Genomic DNA, 20,769 nt, shown 5'->3' on the forward strand with positions numbered 1-20,769 from the left:
GAGCCATCCATTCCAGCGGGGGCTCAGAGGGGATGGATGCCCACCGTGCCCCCAGGGACACTTTGGTGAGTGTTTAGTGTCTACAGCCATGTGCCAGGGCTGGCACCGACATCATCAAGCTTCTTGGTGTCCCCATGCCAGCCTGGCACGGTGGGGAGGGGCTCTGTGGGCTGCACATGCAGCTGGGGGTGTGGAATCAAGGGTCCCCACACAGGGGGGCTGAGCAGGCTGGGCAGCAGCCAAGCCCAGAACTGATTAACACAGCTCAGAACAAGTGTTAAACATTAACTCCCTTGTTTGCTCCATATTCCCTGGCAGAGCCTCCTGCCAGCACCGGGGTCCAGGAGCATCGCCAGGACAACCCACACAGCCATGCCAGGCACTGTGCCAGGCTCTGGGGCAGCCCCACAGCCCTGGGAGCCCTGCAGAGCTGAGCCAGGGCCATCCCTACCAGGGCTTCAGCAGCAGACAGAGCAGCAGCCAGGAGTTTGTTCAGGAGAAGCACAGAGTGCCCGTTTATTGGGAAGGGCAGACACGGGGCAGTGCCCAGCCCGGGCTGTGCCCATCCAGAGGCTCAGCCTGGGCTCCTCCAGCAGCCTCCCAGTGAGCCCAGGGCAGCACCTCCTCTGCAGAGCTGGCCCTGATGCTGCAGTGGCAGGGGAGGAGGTTTGGGGCATCCTGTGGCATTCCACAGCCACACCACTCACTCCTGCCACTGTGGGCAAAACCTCAGCTGGAGCACAGCTCCAAGGGCAGCTGCAGCTTTGTGCTGTGGCCAGCAGTGTCCCCCTGTGTGCACCAGTGATGGGAAGGAGGTGGAAGCCCCATCCTAGAGGAGGGGAGTGGCTGTGGGCACCCCACTGTACACAGGGTGCCATGCAGGGTGAAATAAAAAGAAATCACTCCCTGGGGCTGCTTTTCAGAGGCTTTGGGTCCTCCTTTGCTGCAGTGCTGCAACAAGAACTGAGCTTCTCCCAGCAGCTGACCCTGAGCACAGGACAGCCTGGGCAGGGGGAGAGCAGGTCCTGGTGTGGGACAGAGACCCTCTGAGCGCCCACCCTGCAGCCCCTGGCCCATCAGAGCCCGCCCAGAGGCGGTGCCAGGCTGAGGTTGAGGAAGCCCCCAAAGTGGAAGGGGGGCAGGCGGGGGGCACAGGTGGCAGCAGAGGACAGGCAGGCGAGGGGATTGTCCCCACACGCCCCAGCATCCTGCTCACTGCTGAAGTACACACTGTCAGGTGAATCCACTGAGGGGTCCTCGTTGAAGTAGTTGTAGGGCCTCAGGAAAAAGCCAACACTGTTCCCCACTGTCACTGTGTTGGGGATGTCTTCAGCATGAGGGACGTGCAGGAACCCCACAGTGATCCAGGCAACCAAGTCCTGGGAGAAGAAGAACGAGGCACCTGTCAGGCTGAGCAGGACTCTGCCAGCCCAGCAGCTGCTCAGGCTGGCTCTGGGACAGCAGCAGCTTCTGTCCAGGATGTCCCCACAAGGTTCAGCTTCTCTCCACCCCACGAAGCCCAGCTCACCTGGTTGGTGATGGTCTCGTTGTTGATGAAGTCAGCAAAGGCCACAGTGGGTGTCCAGGGGTCGTTCTGGTTGTAGACGCTGGTGCTGGTGGGCTCCTCCTCCTTCCTCTGGGTGACAGCCAGCTGGTACCTGCCAGCACAGGGCTCACAGGGACTTGTCCATGCCAGCCCTGGCATTGCCAGCTGGGAGGCACTGCCAAGCTGGGACTGGGCATCCCCAGTCTGCCCTGGGGTGGGGAGGGAAAGGGCCAAGAGGGCAGAAATGGGCAGCAGACCTAGCATCTCCAAGCTTTGTGAGGGATCCCTTGCTGCCTGTGGCTTTTCCAGCATGGCTGGGACATGGATGGATCCAGGTGCCAATGCTGCCACTCAGTGCCAGTGCACTCCCCTAAGCCACAGCTGCTTCTGCCCCACACAGACATCCCCAGCATGAGCTCCATCAGCTCACCCTGGCACTGAGACTGCTCTGTGCTTGTCCCAAGCATTTTCCACAAGGCATTCTGTCCTCGTGGGAAGAGATCACAACCTGGCAATGCCAGTGCTTCCCTTAGGAGTTCCTTCTGCAGCCTGCTTCCCCTCAAAGGGAAAAACCCATGGGGCTGCTCTAAATTAGTCTGACACAGGGTCAGGCTCCTGCCTGTGAGCTACCATAAGCAGATGTTATTGAGCAACATCTCAAGGAAATTTCAGAGCCAAAAGCAATGCATGTTTGCTTTAACCCTTTGTTTAACCCCTCCCTGCCACCTGCTGCAGGCCTGCCAGGGGTGAGAGCCTCCCTCCACCAGGAGCAGAAGCTGCTGAAACTTCAGCTGACCCCTGGCACCCACCTGCCCCAGCTGACAGAGCGTTCCATGGAGCTGTTGGTGGGCAGGTGCTTTCCAGCAAAGCTGATGACCTGGATCCTGTAGCTGCGTGGGTGCCCCCACTTGTTGGGATTGGGGCTGACAAAGGAGAGGTAGCGGGGCAGGGGGACATTGAGGGGGAATGCTGCCTCATCCTCCCTCTCCAGCCTCTTCCTGCGGAGGTACGGCCGCTCAATGGTGTTCTGTGCGCTCCAGGGATCTTTGACAAACTCATACTCCATATCCTGGCTCTCCAGGGAGTTCAGCTGCCCTGTGAAGCAGAGGAGAAAGCCCTCTCAAGCTCTGCACCCCAGGCCACAACAAACCACAGCCATGCACAAAGGTGGCCAGACCTACCATCAACATCCAGGTCCACCTTGTAGTGGATGTGGTGGATGTGCATCGTCCCCAGCGTGCGGGGCCCAACCCTGTTGCCATAGTCAGTGCCTCGGCCATGGAGGAAGGAGGAGCTGATGTAGCCCGTGGCGTGCACCCGGACCTCCAGGGCCCCGCTGGCGTGGAACAGGAAGTCCCAGATGTAGTCGTAGTTGATGAGCGTGGAGATGGTGCGCACGACCAGCGCGTTCCTCCGCAGCCCGCCGTAGTAGAAGGACTGCGAGTCTGAGAAGTGGCGCCTCAGAGGGAGAGCAGAGTCGTGCTCAAAAATGCAGAGGGAGTTTTGGTTGGTTTTGGGAGTGTCTGTCTCTGCCAGGTAGTGCCGGTCCACGTAGGTGGCCGTGTAGGGGCAGTCCAGGCCCCGCACCAGCTCGTAGGCAAACCTGCCGATGCCAAAGCTGCCGTCCAGGTAGCGGGTGGACATTCCCCCGGGGCAGTTGGAGCCGTACAGGGCTAAGGCTTCCTGCAGGCTCAGCTCATAGACAATCCTCTCCCCATGGTACCTGATGTCGAAGAGGCGCGGGCCAGTGTTGGGGTTCATCCCAAAGGCAAAGCTCCAGCCCTGGAAGGTGACGTGGTTGTTCCTGACGCTGTAGCGGGGACCCTGCGGCTCGAACTGCAGCGGGCCCGGGGGCCCAGGAGGGCGCCGGGGCTTCATTGAGCCCAGCACTGCATCAGCCTGGGGCTGCTTCAGTCTGACCACCTCCAGTGCACCAGCCACAAACTCCTGCTCCAGATCCCCCATGCTGGCAAAGTACCGGCCGTTGTAGAAGACTTTGCGCAGCTGCCACCGGGACACTTGGAGGTCCCCGTGGTCCACCAGCACCTCCAGCCCCACTGGGGACAGGTAGTAACCGGTGCCAGGCACATTGTGGAAAAGGACAAACCAGGTCACACGGTCACCAGACTTGAAGCCCCGTGGGGCTGTGGTGAGGGTGACCAGGTCGGTCCCGTCGGACTCGCAGCAGGCCGTGAGGAAGCGCGGCGCCTTCTTCAGCTCCCCGTGAACGAGGGCGTTGATCTCCGCGTACTCCCTGCCCGTGGCGGCTCGGCGGTGGTAGGGCACCTTCCCCCCGTACTTCTGCACCGTCACGTCCCGGTGGTACGCCGGCCTCGGCAGCGGCCCCACCACCAGCTCGGTGATGTTGGGCTCTGGCTGCTTCCCAAAGTACAGCACGGCCAGAGCCTCCCGGGGGGGACGAGCCCCCCCTGAGTCCAGGAACTGCAGCACCTCTGCCTTGGCGGGCACCTGCACATCCACCCAGGCGATGCAGTTCTCCGAGGGCTTGGCACGGGACGCCTCCACCAGCGGCACCCCGAGGTGGCCCTGCAGGTACCGCACCACCTGGGACATCTCCTCGGCCGTCAGGTCAGCAAACACCAGGCTCTGGCCATCCTCCATCTCCTCCTGCTCCGGGGGCACGTGCTGGCAGCTTCTGGGGCTCCTTTCTCTGGTCAGCAGCACGCAGACCAAAGCGAAGATCGTGGCTAAGGCCAGACCAAGGAGGATGAGCACGGTTTTCAGGCTCATGCCTGCTGAGGCACTGAGTGCTCTCACAGTCTGGCAGGACACGTTTGCAGCTGTGGAATCCTCCCAGCCACTCACTAGAACAAGGGGCTGGGTTGGCTCGGGTTTATTTTCCTCCTCTGTTTCCTCAGCAGGGAACAGCCCCTGGAACTCGCAGGGAGGGTGCAAGGGGACGTCCTCACACATTGCCAGGATTTGCTGGGAACCATAAAAGGCAACTATGCTCTGCTTCCCTAGAGGGCCATAATTTTAAGTAAACTCAATGTTTGTACTTCTGTCCTTCCCCTCTGGTCCCAGATCCTACACTGCAGAGCTTGGAGAGGATGGATGCAGTCGTTTAGGGGAAATAAGCACATTCTCACTTCTCCCCTTTCTCTTAACCCCGCAGATGCTGGGCAGGCTGTAGAGATAAACCTTCCCTGTGCAGAGCAGTGCTAAACATAGCACCCTGCCCCATCCTGACACAGCCCTGCCATCATCCCCATGGTCCTGCAGCCAGGAGGGAGGGGACAGCTTTGTCACCTTGCAAAGGTGCTCACTGATCCTGAGTTACAGCCTAGCACAGACAGGGCTGTGAGGAGGGGAACAGGGGCACCAGAGCCCAGCCAGCACCCTGGCAAACAGGCAGTGGCACTGGCCCTGCTGCATCACCAGCAGCCATCAAAGGTGAAACCATCAAAGCCATGAGAGACCTTCCTGCAAGGTCCTGTCCAGATCCCTCCCTTGTGCCCAGCACTGAGAGCCTGAGAGCCACAACCCACACAGTCCTGGCCATGACCCAACCTCCCCCCAGCAGCCACAGGGCTTGGTGCCAGCGCCCACCTCCACCCCAGCTTGTCCCTCCTGCCTCCAGCTGAACATCCCTGTGCCCAGACAACACCACACTGGGCTGGTTTGTGGGCACAGGAAACATGGCAGAGAGCAGCACCACCCCCCGGGAGACACTGCTGTAAGTTGTAAGAACGAGACACTTGAGAGCATTGGACCAGCACCATTTTGATTATTTCAACCTGAGATATGCACTACACAGCACTTGCTTCTACAGCAGAGGAACAGGATTCTCTCCTCACTTTCCTCTGGCAATAGACTCAAATTCAGGAATTGGCAGATAACATAGACTTCCATCTCACATCATACCAGGAAAATCATGTTTCCCTTTTCAAGAGCACTATTTCAAAAGCAATGATAAAATGTGAAGTCACTGGACAACTGAAAATTGAGACAACTTCACTAAAAAGCTGAAAATTGGAGACAGAACAGTCAGCCTGGTGTCTCTGACCACATCTCTTCAGCATCCTGTAGCATTAAAGCCTGCTCATATTTTGAAAACCATCAAAAGTGAACGGGGGGAAATTTGGCAAACAGGAGGCAGTTTTGGGCAAGCAGGCAAGAGGGTTGATTTCACATGCTGTAAAGTCCTGCTCACTGGTGAAAAACACACCATCCTGGGAGTATATAGAGGGGTCCAGGTCATAGTAGTTGTAGGGCCTCAGGAGAAAACCAACCGAGTTTCCCACGGTCACAGTGTTGGGAATATCCTCAGAGTGTGGAATGTGGAGGAAGCCAGCAGTTATCCAGGCAACCAGGTCCTAGGCAGGGAAGACCACAAGCCCAGGGTTACTTCAGAAGCTGCAACAGCAGTGACTAAAATACACGTGGGGCAGTGGGGAGTGACAGAAGAGAAGGAGAGGAACCCCAGCAGGCACCAGCCAGCTGTGCTCCCACACACCAAGCTCCCCTCTCCTGGGAAATAACTCCTCCCTTCCCCAAACCTGCCACAGCCATGGCTGCAGGTATCCACCCAGTGGAAGGACCCTTGCTTTGATCTGCATGGCCTCACAACATTTTCATGAAGTTTTGTCAGCATTTCTCTGCAGGGAGAAAGAAGCTTCTGCTCTGCACACACTCTCTGTGCTCTCTGACCAAGTACCAAGCAGACACACAGAGAAGGGGATGCCCAAACCCACTTTACTCTGGGCTGCTGCTCTCAAAGCTGGGCCCATTGTCCCAGCGGTGGTGCTGGAGTCTCTCTGCTCCTTGGGGCTCCCATTGAGCCTTGGCTGGGTGTTACATTCCAGCCCAGGAAGTCCAGCTCACCTGGTTGGTGATGGTCTCGTTGTTGATGAAGTCAGCAAAGGCCACAGTGGGTGTCCAGGGGTCATTCTGGTTGTAGATGCTGGTGCTGGTGGGCTCCTCCTCCTTCCTCCTGGTGACAGCCAGCTGGTACCTGAGGACAAGAAAAGAGAGGGGAGCAGCCCCACGAGGCAGGGCAGTGCTAAATCAACTCCTGAAAGCCTGCAGAGCCCAGAAGAGTGCTACCCTGTGCCTCCCATCAAGGGCCATCCAGCAATGCAGGGCTGAGGGGTCTCTGAGAGCCTGCCATGCCAGCCAGAGCAGCCTGACCTTGCCCAGCTGATGGCCCTCTCCATGGAGCTGGCCTCAGGGATGTGGTCCCCTGCAGAACTGGTGATCTGGATCCTGTAGCCACGCTGGTGGCCCCACTTGTTTTTGCTGTTGGCAGCAAAGTAGATGTATCTGGGCATCTTGGAGTGGAGCAGGAAGGCAGCCTGGTCTTCTGTGTCCAGGACTTTCTTGGTGAGCCGTGGCCGCTCTATCTGCTGCTCTGGGCTCCAGGGAGCCCGTGCCATCTCAAACGCCATGTCTTGGGCCATGAGGGAGTTCTTCACCCCTGCAAAGCCAAAACAAAGTCACTGAGGAGAGTCCCCACAGTGCCCTGGTTCCCAAGGACATCACAGTGCCTGCTCTCCCTGCACCCTGGGCTCTGAGCACCCCAGGAGCAGCTGCTGCTCTGCAGCTCTCCATGCCAGGACAACATCCCACGTGTGGATCTATGGCTGGACACTTGTCCAGGCTGGGCAGCACCACTCTGCAGCAGAGGCTATGAAAGACAAGAGGGGACAAGGGATGCTCCTCTACCCCTGGGCAGAAGAAGAGGTTTGCCTCCCATGCAAGCACAATCTAATTAACAAGAGCATGGGCTTTGTTACTGCTCATCCTGCACAGTGGAGGCCCCTGGAGCAGCCTGGGTGCTGCACACATTTGCACATCACAGACAAGAGCAGTGCTGTGCTGCTCTAGGCCCTGCCACAAGAGACATAAGCCCAAGGTTTGGAGCAACGGGAGCAAATTAATCTGGGGATGAGGTGGGAAAAGGCTGCTGAGAGCATTTGATGGCCAGTGCCTGTGAGGTCTGGCAGAGGGGTTATTGCTCAGAACCTCCTCCCTGTCCCACCATGAAGCCCCTCTGTGTCCTGGTCCTTTAACACATGAGTGCACATCTTCCATAAAAGCCATTTCAGAGCTGAACCTGTGGCCATCTGTGAAGGTCTGAGCCCCACAGTAGAAGATCCATGCACAGCTGAGCTCTTTTCCTTTTTCTCATGTGAACAAAATTTCTACTGCTCCTGGCAGTATTAACAGTGACGGTCTGATTTCATCTGCCTTCTCCCTGTTCCTGCAGTTCTGACACCCCCTCACTGCAAGCACACCACCCTGCCCCACAAGTGAAAAGGAAAACCTGTATAACCACCAAAAAAGTAAAGTTCTTTGAGAAGTATTTGGAGACTACTTTTTCAAAGGGAGAGACAAGATCCAGACCTACCTCCTACATCCAAGTCCACCTTGTAGTTGACAAAATGGGTGTGTATCGTACCCAGGGTGTGCTCCCAAAGCCTATTGCCATATCTCAGGCCATCCCCATGGAGAAAGGACGAGCTTGGGTACCCTGTGGCCTGCACCTTGCCCTCCAGGGCCCCGTTCTGGTAGAAGATGAAGTCCCACACGTAGTCGTAGTTGCCCACGGTGGCGATGGAGCAAAGCACCAGGGCAGAGTTGACCACCTGAGGCTGAGCATCCCTGCACTTCACTGGGAGCAGGGGGCTGCTCCCGGGCTCAAAAACCCTGTGCAGACATCCACTGCCAGACTGTGACTGCACATGGAGCAGGGGACCTCACTGGGTGGCTGCAGTGGCTTCACAACTCAGGATCCAATGCCCGAGTGTTCCCTCAAAAGAAGGAGGGAAGGGATCTGCAGGAGCTCAGCCCCACAGAGCAGCAGGACATGCTTTACATGGGGCAGTGAGACACCAGGAGGATTTTCCCAAGGGAGAAGGAGTGGCAGGAGCAGCAGCAGGCTCTGTGAAAGCAGGCTCACTCTGTCTGTGCTCAGACAGGGCCAACTCCCCGTCTGCCCGCCCGTGCCTATGGCAACACACACCGTGCCAGACGTGAGGCCTCAAGGAAACAGAAACATTTTTCAGCTGCTACCTTTCATACTTTCCCTGAGTGAACACAGAGCTCCCAGAAATTCCCACTGCTTTCCACCCAGTGACCTTGACAGACTGTTTTGTATATCGAAAAATAATTTTGCAATGAAAGAAGAGGTTAGGAGAATAAAGAAGAGTTCTGATGTCAGTTATTAGGAAATGTATAGACAAGGAGGTAAACCTCAAAGCTCTGGGGCTTATCAGAACAATGGCAGATATTAAAAGAAGATCCAGACCTACCTGCCACGTCCAAGTCCACCTTGTAGTTGACAAAATGGGTGTGTATTGTACCCAGGGTGTGCTCCCAAAGTCTATTGCCATATCTCAGGCCATCCCCATGGAGAAAGGACGAGCTTGGGTACCCTGTGGCCTGCACCTTGCCCTCCAGGGCCCCGTTCTGGTAGAAGATGAAGTCCCACACGTAGTCATAGTTGCCCACGGTGGCGATGGAGCGAAGCACCAGGGCAGAGTTCACCAGCCCCCCGTAGTAGAGCGACTGCAAGTTGGAGTAGTGGCGCCTCAGAGGGGAGCCCAGATTCTGCTCAAAGATGCAGAGAGAAGCCTTCCTCTTCTTGGGCCTCAGGCTGTCAGACAGAGAGAGTGTGTCCACGTAGGTGGCCAGGTAGGGGCAGTCCACCCCTGGCACCAGGGGGGAGGTGTAGCGCCCCAGGCCAAAGCTGCCGTCCATGTAGCGCGTGGACATCCCGCCCGGGCAGTTGGAGCCGTACACCGACATCGCCTCCTGCACGCTGATCTCATAGGCAACCCTCTCCCCCTTGTGTCGGATGTCAAACAGCCGCAGGCCCGTGCTCACGCTCATCCCAAAGGCAAAGCTCCAGCCCTGGAAGAGCACCTGGTTGTTGCTGACGCTGTAGCGGGGACCCTGCGGCTCGAACTGCAGCGGGAACAGCGCGGCCGCGGGCGCTCGAGGCTTCATGGAGGAGAAGTCCCCGTCCCGCGGCGCCTTCCTCACCTTCTCCACGCTGATCCGACCCTGCACGTAGGCACTCTCCAGCTGCACCATGTCCCTGTAGTACTGCCCGTTGTAGAACACCCTGCTCACCGCCCACTCCGAGATGTCCAGGCTGCTGTGGTCCACCAGCACCTCCAGCCCCACGGGGTGCAAAAAGAACCCGCTCACGTTCTGGAACAGGACAAACCAGGTGACCCTATCCCCAGACTGGAACCCACGAGGAGCAGCTGTCACGGTGGCAAGATTGGCTCCATCATACTCCATTACTTGCTGCATGAAAGCTGGAGCTGAGGGGAACACTTGGTTCTTCAGGAACCCTCCAATCTGCTTGTATTCAACAGCCAGCGTGGGTCGGCGGTGGTAGGGCACCTTCCCCCCGTACTTCTGCACCGTCACGTCCCGGTGGTACGCCGGCCTCGGCAGCGGCCCCACCACCAGCTCGGTGATGTTGGGCTCTGGCTGCTTCCCAAAGTACAGCACGGCCAGAGCCTCCCGGGGGGGACGAGCCCCCCCTGAGTCCAGGAACTGCAGCACCTCTGCCTTGGCGGGCACCTGCACATCCACCCAGGCGATGCAGTTCTCCGAGGGCTTGGCACGGGACGCCTCCACCAGCGGCACCCCGAGGTGGCCCTGCAGGTACCGCACCACCTGGGACATCTCCTCGGCCGTCAGGTCAGCAAACACCAGGCTCTGGCCATCCTCCATCTCCTCCTGCTCCGGGGGCACGTGCTGGCAGCTTCTGGGGCTCCTTTCTCTGGTCAGCAGCACGCAGACCAAAGCGAAGATCGTGGCTAAGGCCAGACCAAGGAGGATGAGCACAGGTTTCAAGTTCATGCCTGCAGCTGGTCCAGCAGCATTCAGAGACTTTCAGAGCAGGCTTTCCAGCTCCTGCCTCTGTCAGTGTATGCTGCACTGGATGGATTAGCACAGAAAGTACAAAAGACTGGGAGAGGCTAGGGGAGGAGATCTGAAACCCTTGGTGACCAGAAAGGGCAGATCTCCTCTCAGCTGCAGCCTCTCTGGTCCTCCTTCACGGCAGTGCCCTGAAAGAACTTGTGGAGATGTAGGGTCAGTGACTCAGACAACTTCCACATAATTCTGTTACTTTTTCAGTCCAGCCTGCTTTCCTGAGGCTGCCTGTAAAAACGGAGATTCTGCAGTCAGCCTGAGGTGGCTGTGACCACTGTGAGGCTCTGACAAGCTGGGAATTGTTGCCACACTGTACAATTTCACCTCTTTACAAGTCACCGATTTTCCTTGTTTATCAGGCTGCTTCCTTGTAAACATTCTCCCTGGCAACACCGTTCCAAGCTTGGAGTTACTTTTTATTTAATTTTTTTCAGTCTTCCACATGGAAGCCTTTGCTGAAAACACATCTTCCTGTGTAGCAGTAGAAAAACTTTGGCAGGCATGGAGATGTAGCTCAGGATGAGAATCAGGCACCAATGTGATGTGAACAACCAGCTCTTAGAACACCTCAGAACAGCTCTGAGCCAGTTAATCCCCAGCACTGCACTGCCACAGGATCATCCAGCCTTTGTCTCTGCCTCCAACTCACAGATAAACTGAGGTCCAGCTTCCAAGAGGTTCCCCCAGGGAGAGAAGGACCCTGAACCTGCACCTGGCAGCAGCCGAGGGCAGTGCCTGCTGTCAGTGCTGCCAAGCCACAGTGCCCAGGCTGGGCAGCCACATCTGCTCTGTGCCACCCCAAGAACATTCCCTGCTGGCCTCACAGTGCTGCTCACAGCCCTGGCAGGGCAGGGCAGCCAGAAGCACTTGGTGCTCCCTCCTGCCACGCAGCAGATGCTCGGGGTAGACAAGACTCACCACCTTGGCTCCAGTCCTAGAGCTGGTGCTGAGTAGGACAAGGCATCCAAGAGAACCAAGGCTGGAGATTCAACCCAGTATTTCCACTCCTGCTGCCAGCCTCACCTCACCTCACCCTCGTCTTCTCTTCCTTGCATCAGTTTCCTGATGGGACACAGCACCCACCAGCCCCTGGCTGTTCCTCTGCAGCAGATCCTGCCTGCGGCTCAGCCCCTCTGTGCTCCCCTCTGCTCAGTCACCAGGCTGGGAGGCAGAAAGCCACGTTGCTGTGGGACACACTCCATTATCCTCACCACCGCTGAGGCAGCCTGAGCCTTCTTCAGGGCAGGCTGCAGCTGTGGAGGCCAGGAACACACTCATCCTGTCTGTGCCAGCACACAGGGCTCTGCCTCACCAGCCAGGAGAGCCTCAGAGCCACAGCACTGCTTCATGTGGCCCCAGAGCCAGCAAAGGGGCTCACTGCAGCACAGACCCAGCAATGGGCAGGGACAGCACAGAGAGCAGAGCTGGGGCTGCACGGGACACAGCAGCTACAGTGGCAGAAATACCTGCTCTCATCAGCTAGAGCAGCAGAATCAAGTGCCTCTGAGTAACCCCAAACAAGGCAAAGCAGCACTGATTTCCTAGGCAGTCAAGTTTCAAGGATTACCTGGGGTGAGGCTTGGAAGAAAAATTCCCTTTTGGTTTTGGCCTGGAACATGGTGCCCATTTCACTTGGGCTCTGCTGTCCTGGGTCAGGTCTGGAGCACTCCCAGGAATGGGACAAGTGTTCTGCTGCCACACACACCAGCACAGCCAAGGTGAGACTGTGGCAGAATCCCCATGGCTGCAGGACAAAGCTCATGTGGATCTTTCCTTCAAGAAGCACACAGAGATTGTTCGGGTTTGACTTCACCCCTTGGGTTTGCATCTGCAGCTCCTCAAAGCCACGGCTCAGGCTGCAATTACAGAAGGGCCCTTTCCAAGAAGCACAGCAGTAGTTTAGGAAAACTCCACAGGCCTTCCTGCCCCACAAATCACAACTCAACCCTGCAGCTGGGCTGAGAGAAATCCAGAAATAGAATGTGGGAACACTCCTGGTTCTCTGCATGTTGGGGGCTTGGAAAGAAAGAGAAACCCTAATCTGTACTGACATCCCCATGACAAACCAACCACAGCACACACCCCAGGGCTGCTGGATAAGGATGGCAGCTTTCTGCACTGCCTCTGCCCCACTGCAGAGCCTGTGCCATGCAGGCCTTGTCTGATAACAGGCTTTTTAGTACTGTCTGTTTCTGCTGAACTTTTCCAGCTCTGGTTTAGAGCTCTGTTTCAGAATAAACAAAACAGCCTTAAATCCACCTTCATCTTGCAGTAGGAATTTGAGGAAGCAGAGTAATTAACTAAGTCTGCAGAGCCAGAACCTGTGTCAATAGCTGCCTGATGTAAAACAATGAGGGATCTTTGGGGGCCACACACACCATGGAATTGCTCTCCAAAAGGAGCCTGCAGCAGCTTAAAGCTAACCTAGAATTAAAGAAATTGCACGTCTCTGTAACTTGTAACTTGTTTATGACCTGCTCAGTGCACATACTGCTTCCCACATGGCAGTCCCCAGTGTGATCAGCCCATCACTGACCCACATCCCATGGAGAACTCACATCCTACCCATGTTTTATTTTGGCTACATGGTTGCTTTTAGGCACTGCCCATCTTCTATTTGCTAAATTGCCCACGTTCCCCAAACATAGCAAGGGAGATGGGAGTGCTGTTTTTCACGCACACAGAAAGGTAGAGGTGGCAAAAAATAGCATCTGAAGTTTACTGAAACCCAAACCAGATGCAGACAGGTTTTGACTTGGGAAAACTGAGACAGGGAAAGGGCTCAGGAGGAAAACCCCTGCCAACACTCCTAAACACCAGCAAGGCATGAGCAAGCCCCAAACCAGAGCTCAGACTTTAGAAAGCTCCCACTCCCAATGCCTCACCTCAGGGGTCAGCTTATGCAAAGCACAACAGTGGGACCTGCCTGACCCTTCCTCCATTCCAGCTGTGCTGCTGGCAGTGCCTGTGGCTGCACACAGCTGCTGAGCCATTATTCTCCTCCCTGCATTAAGCTGGGATGTCTCAAGGGCTGGTGAAGCAGAGCCCTGACTGCACACTGCAACTGTGCCCAGAAAACAAACCCTCCCCTGCTCCCACAGATGAGCCCCACTCCCTGCCAGCACCTGCCAAGACAATTGTCCTGGATGCTCCATCCTCCCATGGCAGTGGCTCCCTGGGAGCTCAGATTTTTTGACTGTGGCGAGGAGGAGCCCCTCATGCTGCACCACACCAAGTCCTGCCAGCAAGTCCTTCCTTTGGGCTCTGCTCCAGCTGCCTTGGCCCTGAGATGTGTGTGCAGCTCAGTGCCCCCTCCCTGCACGGGTCAGGCACCTGCAGGGCTTTCCCACACTGCAGGAACTTCCCTGCATAAGTGGCTGCTCCTGTTCCTGGGCAGCCACAGCCAGAGCCCAGTCTGCAGCTGCTCCCAGGGCCAGTCACAGCCTCTGCTGGGCAGCAACAGGCACAACCCCAAACAGGCACCAAACCCTGCACCCTCTGCTGGCTCAGAGGGGCTGCAGCCCTGCAGGACACTCAGGAAAGCCTCGAGTGCCCCTCGAGAGGCCTCTGTGCCCCAGCAGGCAGGGAAGGCAGGAACAGGACGATGCCCAAAGAGCAGAGGGCACTCTGGCTGGGGACAGCAGGGCAGCTGCCTCTGCTGGGTACCACACACAGGGAGCAGCCAGGAGCAAGAGATGTGTGCCCCACAGAGACACTGGGTGCTGCATCCAGGACAGCCAAGAGACACCTGCCCAGAAGACAGAGAAACCCTGGAGCAACTACAGGCTCAGAGAAACACCACATCTGTTTGAACTGGGACGGCCCAACTGGGCTGAGATGGGACAGATTCCATCAAACCCAAGCCCATGGGTAAAATCATGCCCAATGTGAGGCATGCTGATGGAACAGAAACAACCTGCACAGCAGACTAGTTTATAACAAAGAGGAATGAGGAGAATGAAGGGAAGGAGCAACTGAATGTGAGAAAGGCAGAACCAGAACTGGACACTAAAACTGCATGGCCTAAGAGCCCAGCACCACACACAGGGGCTGCCTTGAAAGAATTCCAAGTACCTTATTTTAATTTCTTGACATGGTAAAAGTTTACATAGGTTCATCTGGCAAAGAAAGCTGAACAAATGAAAAGGAATCAATACAAAGAAACACAAGGGGAAGTGCTGCTCCCAGACAGCAGCTCAACGCAGTTGGTTTGTTACTGAATATTTATTAGCGGGAAGACTAAGAGTTGACTTACTACAAACAACAACAGAAGAGTCTATAGCAAGGGCCAGTAGCCCCCCACACTCTGGGCAAATCCCTGGGAAACCAGCAAGAGACAACATGGCTCTTAGATGTGGAAGCAGAGAAAAAAAAAAAAAAACAAACAAAAAACTAAAAACAAAGTAAAAAAAAAAAAGGGAAGAAAGTTCATTCCATTTGTCACTGTTGTTACAATGAGATTAACACAACTCTTAAGGCTACTGCACAATAAGAATATACAGGTGTAACAGCGAGACCTGGGAAACAGCAAGGTTCCTGAAACAAATGATTTAACGTTCCCTGATTAGGGGACTTAAGTAGAAATACTATAAATAAGAAAATTTTGAAGCCTGCAGCGTGATGGGCCCACTTGCCACACACAAAAACTGACGCAATACAACCAGTCATTTCCAAGGGGGTTTGTAATGGACCACGAAATGTTCTGGCAGCTTGGAGGAGTCACGAGGCACAGAGTGTGCCCTTTGCAGGGGAAAGACTGCAAGGTCTGCAAGGTACCAGGTGGGTAGCAGCCACCCTCACCGTCAAGCACCAGCTGTGGCAGCCAGCCTGCTCTGCCCAGGCACCAGGAAGCACTGCCAGGGACAGGGGGACTCAGCCTGATCACATGCAGAGATATTTTAGGACTTTAGCATCAGATCTCCAGCCCCTCCCTTCCCTCAGCCCAGGCAAAAGCAGCCCATGCTGAAGGGGCAGCTGGGATGTATGTGAAAGAACATTGGTTTTAGCCAAGAAAGTGGCTCTAGTCAAATGGCAGAAGCCACCTGAGTTCATGACAGCCAGGACAGCACCAGCTCTAGTTCCAAGCATTTGCCCCATGCTCTGCACTGATCCAGACAGAAGTGGTGAGGCAGAGACCTGTGGGGCAGGCTGAAAGGAGTGCAGATGGCTCAGTGGCACCAGAGCACAGCTGCCAAGGGGCAGGGTCCCTGGTCAGTGCAGAGCTGGTGGCAGAGGGGCCTGGCCACAGCCAGCAGTGGGGACAGAGCTTCCCTGCTGTGGCACTGCCAGGCTGCCCTTGTGCTGGGCTGTTTGCCCTGTTCCAGAAACCCCAGTGCAGCCACCAGACAAGAGATGGGACAGCAGGACAAGGGCTTGGTCTATAGTGTTGTTCCCACTCAGGTAGGAAGCAAGGCATGAAGGAATGTCCCTGTCTGGCTGCAGCAGCCTCTGGGGCGTCCAGTGCAGCATGGCCTCTACTACCAGTGACTAGAGGAAGAGGGAGAGCTCCTGAGACCTGAACAAAACCAATCACAAAACTAGGCAAGAATTTCTTTAGAGTTTAACTAAGAATGCAATACTATTTCCAGCCAGTTTCCCATCTCGATAGTCACGTAACAAACCAAGGCAATGACGGTCTTTAGTTGACTGAACAGTTCTCAAGTTCAAACGTTGACACTTAATAGAGGGTCTCAGCATTGCTGCTCCGAGGCCTCTTGATCTTCTCAATGTTTTTAAGGATCATGTCATGCAAAGTGACCTGCAAAAAGGAAGAACAGGACTTAGACAGGAAGCCAGCTATCCAGCTTTCACCATAAGCACTGGCTGCCACAGCAGCACACTCTTCTTGGCACCACCCTCAACCCTTGAGTGCAACCACACACCTGGTTAAGGTAAGGCCTTCCTTCAGCCAGACCTTACAGAAGCCAGTACATATAATACCAAAAACATTCATTGAGAAACCCTAGGATTGCCTTGTACTGTATGAAGAGCTGAGGATCAGATTCCCACAGAGGGGCAGGAATATTTTGCTCTATGGCCCTGTGAGCACTGCTGGAAACATCTGCATCATGGAGAAACACTTCACTGGAGCCAAAGTGGGAAGCAGGCAGGCTCTGGGGCAAAGGGGAGAGGAGCAGCAGCAGGAGCACAGTGTGAGCTGTGTGTTTTCACTCACATATTGATTTCTCAGCTCTGAAATGATGAGGCGCAGACTAATGTACTCCTTCTCGTCGATCTCCGTCACGGTGCGGCGATAATCCTCCTGCCAGGGGCACACACAGCTCAGCCCAGCCTCCCACAGAGCACCCCCACCCTCAGCTCAATCCTTACATGATCCCCCCCCTCCTCCCCCAGGACCCTCAGCTCAGAAAGGACAGTGACAAAGCAGCTCAGAGTCCCAGCATCGACACCTAAATCTGCACGTCCGCGCTGACTTACCACATGAGGGTACTTGGCTATTTTGGAAACCAACTTTGCTCTTGTGATATAGTATCTGGCAAGAAAAGAGAGAGATTAAAGCTCAGATAAATAACCAGGATTATTTTCAGGTCCAAACTGCCTTGTAACAACAGCTGGAGGATCCTTCTCAAAAACATTCTTCTTATAAGGAGATCCCAAAAAAGATCCCAATAAAGCTACTTTGAAAACCAACTTTGCTCCTGTGATATAGTATCTGGCAGGGAAAGAGAGAGATTAAAGCTCAGATAAACAGCACCAGGATTATTTTCAGGTCCAAGCTGCCCTTTAACAACAGCTGGAGGACCTTTCCCAAAAACATTCCTCTTCCAAGGAGATCCCGAAGAAGAAGTCTGTTCTTGCACACCTACCTAGAAATCTGGTCCAGGTAAGATGCTGCCTCACTCTCCACAGTCCGAAGCTCAGCAACTGTTTCTTCCTGCAAGGGAGATAAGGAAGCTGTTAGCTGCAGTAGCTGCAGCTGGCCTTCAGGGCTCAGGAAGCACTGTCTCAGCAGCACCACATCAAGTTCGGGTTTGGGTTTTAAAATCTAAGCCAACCCCATGACTGCAGCTGCTGGATATCATGGACTGAAAGATTCAGAGGAACCCCAGAGATCCAAGTCCCTGGAACACAGAGCAGTGCCTTACCTGAATAGAAACACCAAAGTTGTTCCCATCCTCTATCCTGGGAATGAGAAGCTGCACCCACATTTTGACCTGCAGTGGAGAGATCACAGCACTGACCAATGCCAACACCTGCACAAAGACTTCTCTCAGGAATGTCAGCAAAAGCTCCCAGGACCCTGCCTTTGCAACACAGCTCATGATCAACTGCTGCAGGTCCCTTATGCACCTATAACACTTCCAAGGTCACCTCCCACAAGGCTGGGATGACATGCAAGCCAGCACAGGCCCAGCTTCCCATGGAAAGCTCTCCTCACCATGCCATAGGAGCTCTTGGCAGGAGTCTGTGCCTGGGCAAAAGAAGGGCAAGGCAAAGCCTCATGAGGCCTGATAACAGACATCCTTCTCCTTCAGGTGAACCACAGAGCTCCCCAAGGGTTTCAGCTGTCAGCCAGGACAAAGCCCTGCTTTTCCTCATCTGCAGCACAGAGGGATCTGCTCCTCCCACAGCTCCACCTCTCCAGCAGTGACACCACCCCGCTGCCTCCCCTTGCTCCAGGCTCACACTCACACCCACCGTATTGCACTTCTCAATGAGCAGCCTGATCTCTGGTTTCACTTTCTCAATGATGTCCACCAGCTGCTGGTTGCTCTTCAGCATCCCATTGGGCATCACAAACACTTTGGTACCTGTGGCAGAGACAAACCCCCAGTGTCAGGGATTCACAGGAGCAGCTGCACCAGGGATGGACTGAGGGGTCACCTGAGCCTCACTCAGCTCCCACCAAGGCCAGAAAGAAAGGGACTGAGCCAGGCTGTGGCCACCTGCAGGGAAGGGGAAAGGGACATGGGACAAGCAGTGACCACGAGGGAAGGAAAAGAGAGAACACAGAGCAGGATGAGACTGAAGAGCTCGAGGATGCTGAGCACAAAGGGTTTTCCTGCTGCACAAGAAGTTTCTGTCTCAGCTTAATGCAAAGCCTGGAATGTTCTCCCAGACAAAGAGAGGAACTGCACAGAGCCACCAGGAGATCAGCTGCCTCTGTCAGCAGGCCAAGACCCAGCCAAGTACTACTTATGTCTATCAGAGAAGTACTAATTATGCTCCTAAGAGCTAGAACCTGACTCCTCCACACCAAAACATGTGTAGGTCAGGCTCTGGCCTGTGTGAGCAGCAGCTGCTGTCAGGGCAGGGCAAGTGGGGCTTGCACAATTTGCATCTCCAAGGCTCAGTGCAGCAGTTCAGGGGGCAGGCAGAAATACAAGGGACTTGGGGATTCTTACCCTGAAAGGTCTCTTCATGGTCTTCCAGCTTCCTCTTTTTCATATTTGGCTAAAATATACAAAATGTTTTACTCACAAACTAGTTGTAAGTTGTAGGAATGTTGCAAAGTGAAAAAAAAGGAAAACTTAGAGCCCTGCCGTGTTCCTGGTTTCTGAGCACTCTTCCTTAAATCCCAGGAAGAGCTGCAGAGCAGTGCTACCTCCAGGCTTGAGAGATCAATCTCTAACAGCCTCTGAGCCAAGGCCTGCTGTTAAATAAGAATCTCCTACCCCAGCACAGAGCAAACCATGCAGTTTGAACAGGAGCTGGGATCACAGCCAGCAGAGTAACCTTACCCCATCCAGTCCATCGTGGCTGTTGGTAAGAAGAATTGGGTCAGGCACTGGGAGGTTCATGTCCGAATGGATCTGAGTGAGATCATGAATATTCAGGATGGGTTCCTGCAAAACAAAGCAGATTTGTTACTTGATCACGAGCTAACAAATTCTGCCACACCAAACACAACAAGACAGAAGATTCAGGCCTCCTTCTTGTCCAAAATTAGGCTGAATGAAGACAAAAGGTCTGGCAATAGGCTGTGGACCCCCCCAGCATTGCCAGGGACAGCCCAGTGGGGAGAAAGATAAATGTGAGAGATCACACAGAGCAAACTGCACAAGGCAGCACCCCTCCAGAGCCAACAGCACTGCAGCTGCTGCCTTGTGTCCCTGCAGCAAGGTGAATGCACAGAAAACAGCCCTGGAGAGACCTGCCACAACACTTTCAAAACGTAGCTGAAAGTGGAAAAGGATACAGAGCACAAGGCACACCCTACCTTAAGGAATCCATCGAGTTCTAACAGCTTCTTTGGAAAAAAGTTTGCTACGAGGTCTTCAGCCTAAGAAAGAAAGAAAGAACAAACAGTGATGTGGAAGAAGGCCACGTGGCTCCCACCAGCAGGCAAGAACACCGGGGAAATCATCTGTGCACAAGCAGGAAACAAAGAGAACCAAGTACTTCCTGCTGCCAACACCAAACAAAGCCCAGGTGAGAAGAAAGCCACGAGACTCAGGAGCCTCGCTGCAGTGATGAGGGCATCAGTTGAGTGCTGCTAGGCTTCCAGGGCAGGCTCAACCCACAACCGAGTGTGTCAGAAAGATAAGGCCAAAAAAAACCCCACTCCTGCTCGACCCGTGCACTCACCTCACTCGTGATCCGCTCCCTGAAGGAGTCAACCTACAGAACGAAACAGGGACAGGTCAGGGTGGCTCTGAACAGCCGGGGAGGCTGCGCTGAGCCCCGCATGACCCTCCCGGCACAGCTCCCGCTCTCCCGGGGGACCGGGAGGAGCCCGCCAACACCGAGCGGGAGCTGCCCGGGGCCGCTCCGTCCGCCCGGCCCGGACCCCGGGCGCTGCGGGGAGCTGGAAACCGCGGAGCTCCCGCCGGGAGGGAAGATGCTCAGATCCGCCAAGCCGCCCCCCGGGGCACACGGGGCCCGGCTCGGGGGCGGCCGCAGCCCAGCCCCGGCCGCATCCCCGCCCCCCGGAGCTACAGGGCCGGGCGGGGGTGGAGACACCGGGGGCTCGTCGGGGCGGGCGGGCCGCGCTCGGCGGCCGGGCTGGAACGGCCGGGAGGCACCGTGGGGCGGCCCCAAGCCCGCCCCGCCCCGGGCCGGCGCCAGCAGAGCTCGGCGCGGGCCGGCGGGGCGGAGGCGGCCACCGAGCGGGGCCGAACCGAGCCGGGCGAGGCCAGGCGGGGCGGGGCAAGCGGCGGGGCCGGGCGCACCTTGAGCTTCACCTCCGGGTCCACCTTGAGCAGCGAGGCCATGGCGGGTCCGGTCTCGGGGCCGCTCCGCTTCCCCGGGGCCCACACCGGAAATGACCTCACGCCGCGCGCCCGCCAATGCCGCGCGCGCCCGCCACCCGCGTGACCGCCCCCCCTCCCCTCCGCCGCGCGCGC

The 20,769-nt window shown here is 55.9% G+C and overlaps 3 protein-coding genes across 5 annotated transcripts; all 3 read right to left on the bottom strand.

Moving 5' to 3' along the window:
- Positions 1-487: 487 nt before the first annotated feature.
- Positions 488-4,412, bottom strand: LOC132338966 (membrane primary amine oxidase-like). The gene is made up of 4 exons (XM_059869003.1): positions 2,728-4,412; positions 2,356-2,641; positions 1,529-1,658; positions 488-1,379 (listed from the first exon to the last, which is right to left on the bottom strand). The coding sequence occupies exons 1-4, from the start codon at positions 4,295-4,297 to the stop codon at positions 1,077-1,079; spliced, it is 2,289 nt and encodes a 762-aa protein (XP_059724986.1). The 5' UTR covers positions 4,298-4,412; the 3' UTR covers positions 488-1,076.
- Positions 4,413-5,274: 862 nt separating this feature from the next.
- LOC132338967 (membrane primary amine oxidase-like) lies at positions 5,275-14,520 on the bottom strand. 2 transcript variants are annotated; one of them, XM_059869004.1, is made up of 4 exons: positions 8,821-14,520; positions 6,698-6,983; positions 6,392-6,521; positions 5,275-5,883 (listed from the first exon to the last, which is right to left on the bottom strand). In XM_059869004.1, exons 1-4 carry the CDS (start codon positions 10,385-10,387, stop codon positions 5,599-5,601), a joined length of 2,268 nt encoding a protein of 755 aa, XP_059724987.1. In that variant the 5' UTR covers positions 10,388-14,520; the 3' UTR covers positions 5,275-5,598. The 2 variants fall into 2 exon arrangements, with proteins under 2 accessions (XP_059724987.1, XP_059724988.1); XM_059869005.1 differs by lacking the exon at positions 8,821-14,520 and adding an exon at positions 7,917-8,723.
- A 1,480-nt stretch (positions 14,521-16,000) lies between these two features.
- On the bottom strand, positions 16,001-20,740 carry PSME3 (proteasome activator subunit 3). 2 transcript variants are annotated; one of them, XM_059869044.1, is made up of 11 exons: positions 20,596-20,734; positions 20,012-20,044; positions 19,644-19,706; positions 19,165-19,269; positions 18,829-18,877; positions 18,122-18,234; positions 17,569-17,637; positions 17,290-17,357; positions 16,901-16,955; positions 16,638-16,724; positions 16,001-16,220 (listed from the first exon to the last, which is right to left on the bottom strand). In XM_059869044.1, the coding sequence occupies exons 1-11, from the start codon at positions 20,635-20,637 to the stop codon at positions 16,140-16,142; spliced, it is 765 nt and encodes a 254-aa protein (XP_059725027.1). In that variant the 5' UTR covers positions 20,638-20,734; the 3' UTR covers positions 16,001-16,139. The 2 variants fall into 2 exon arrangements, with proteins under 2 accessions (XP_059725027.1, XP_059725028.1); XM_059869045.1 differs by lacking the exons at positions 16,001-16,220; positions 16,638-16,724; positions 16,901-16,955 and adding an exon at positions 16,962-17,135 and having other exon boundaries at positions 20,596-20,740.
- Positions 20,741-20,769: the final 29 nt, after the last annotated feature.

This window comes from Haemorhous mexicanus, chromosome 28, assembly GCF_027477595.1.
Source record: "Haemorhous mexicanus isolate bHaeMex1 chromosome 28, bHaeMex1.pri, whole genome shotgun sequence".
In the NCBI taxonomy this organism is placed as follows: domain Eukaryota; kingdom Metazoa; phylum Chordata; class Aves; order Passeriformes; family Fringillidae; genus Haemorhous; species Haemorhous mexicanus.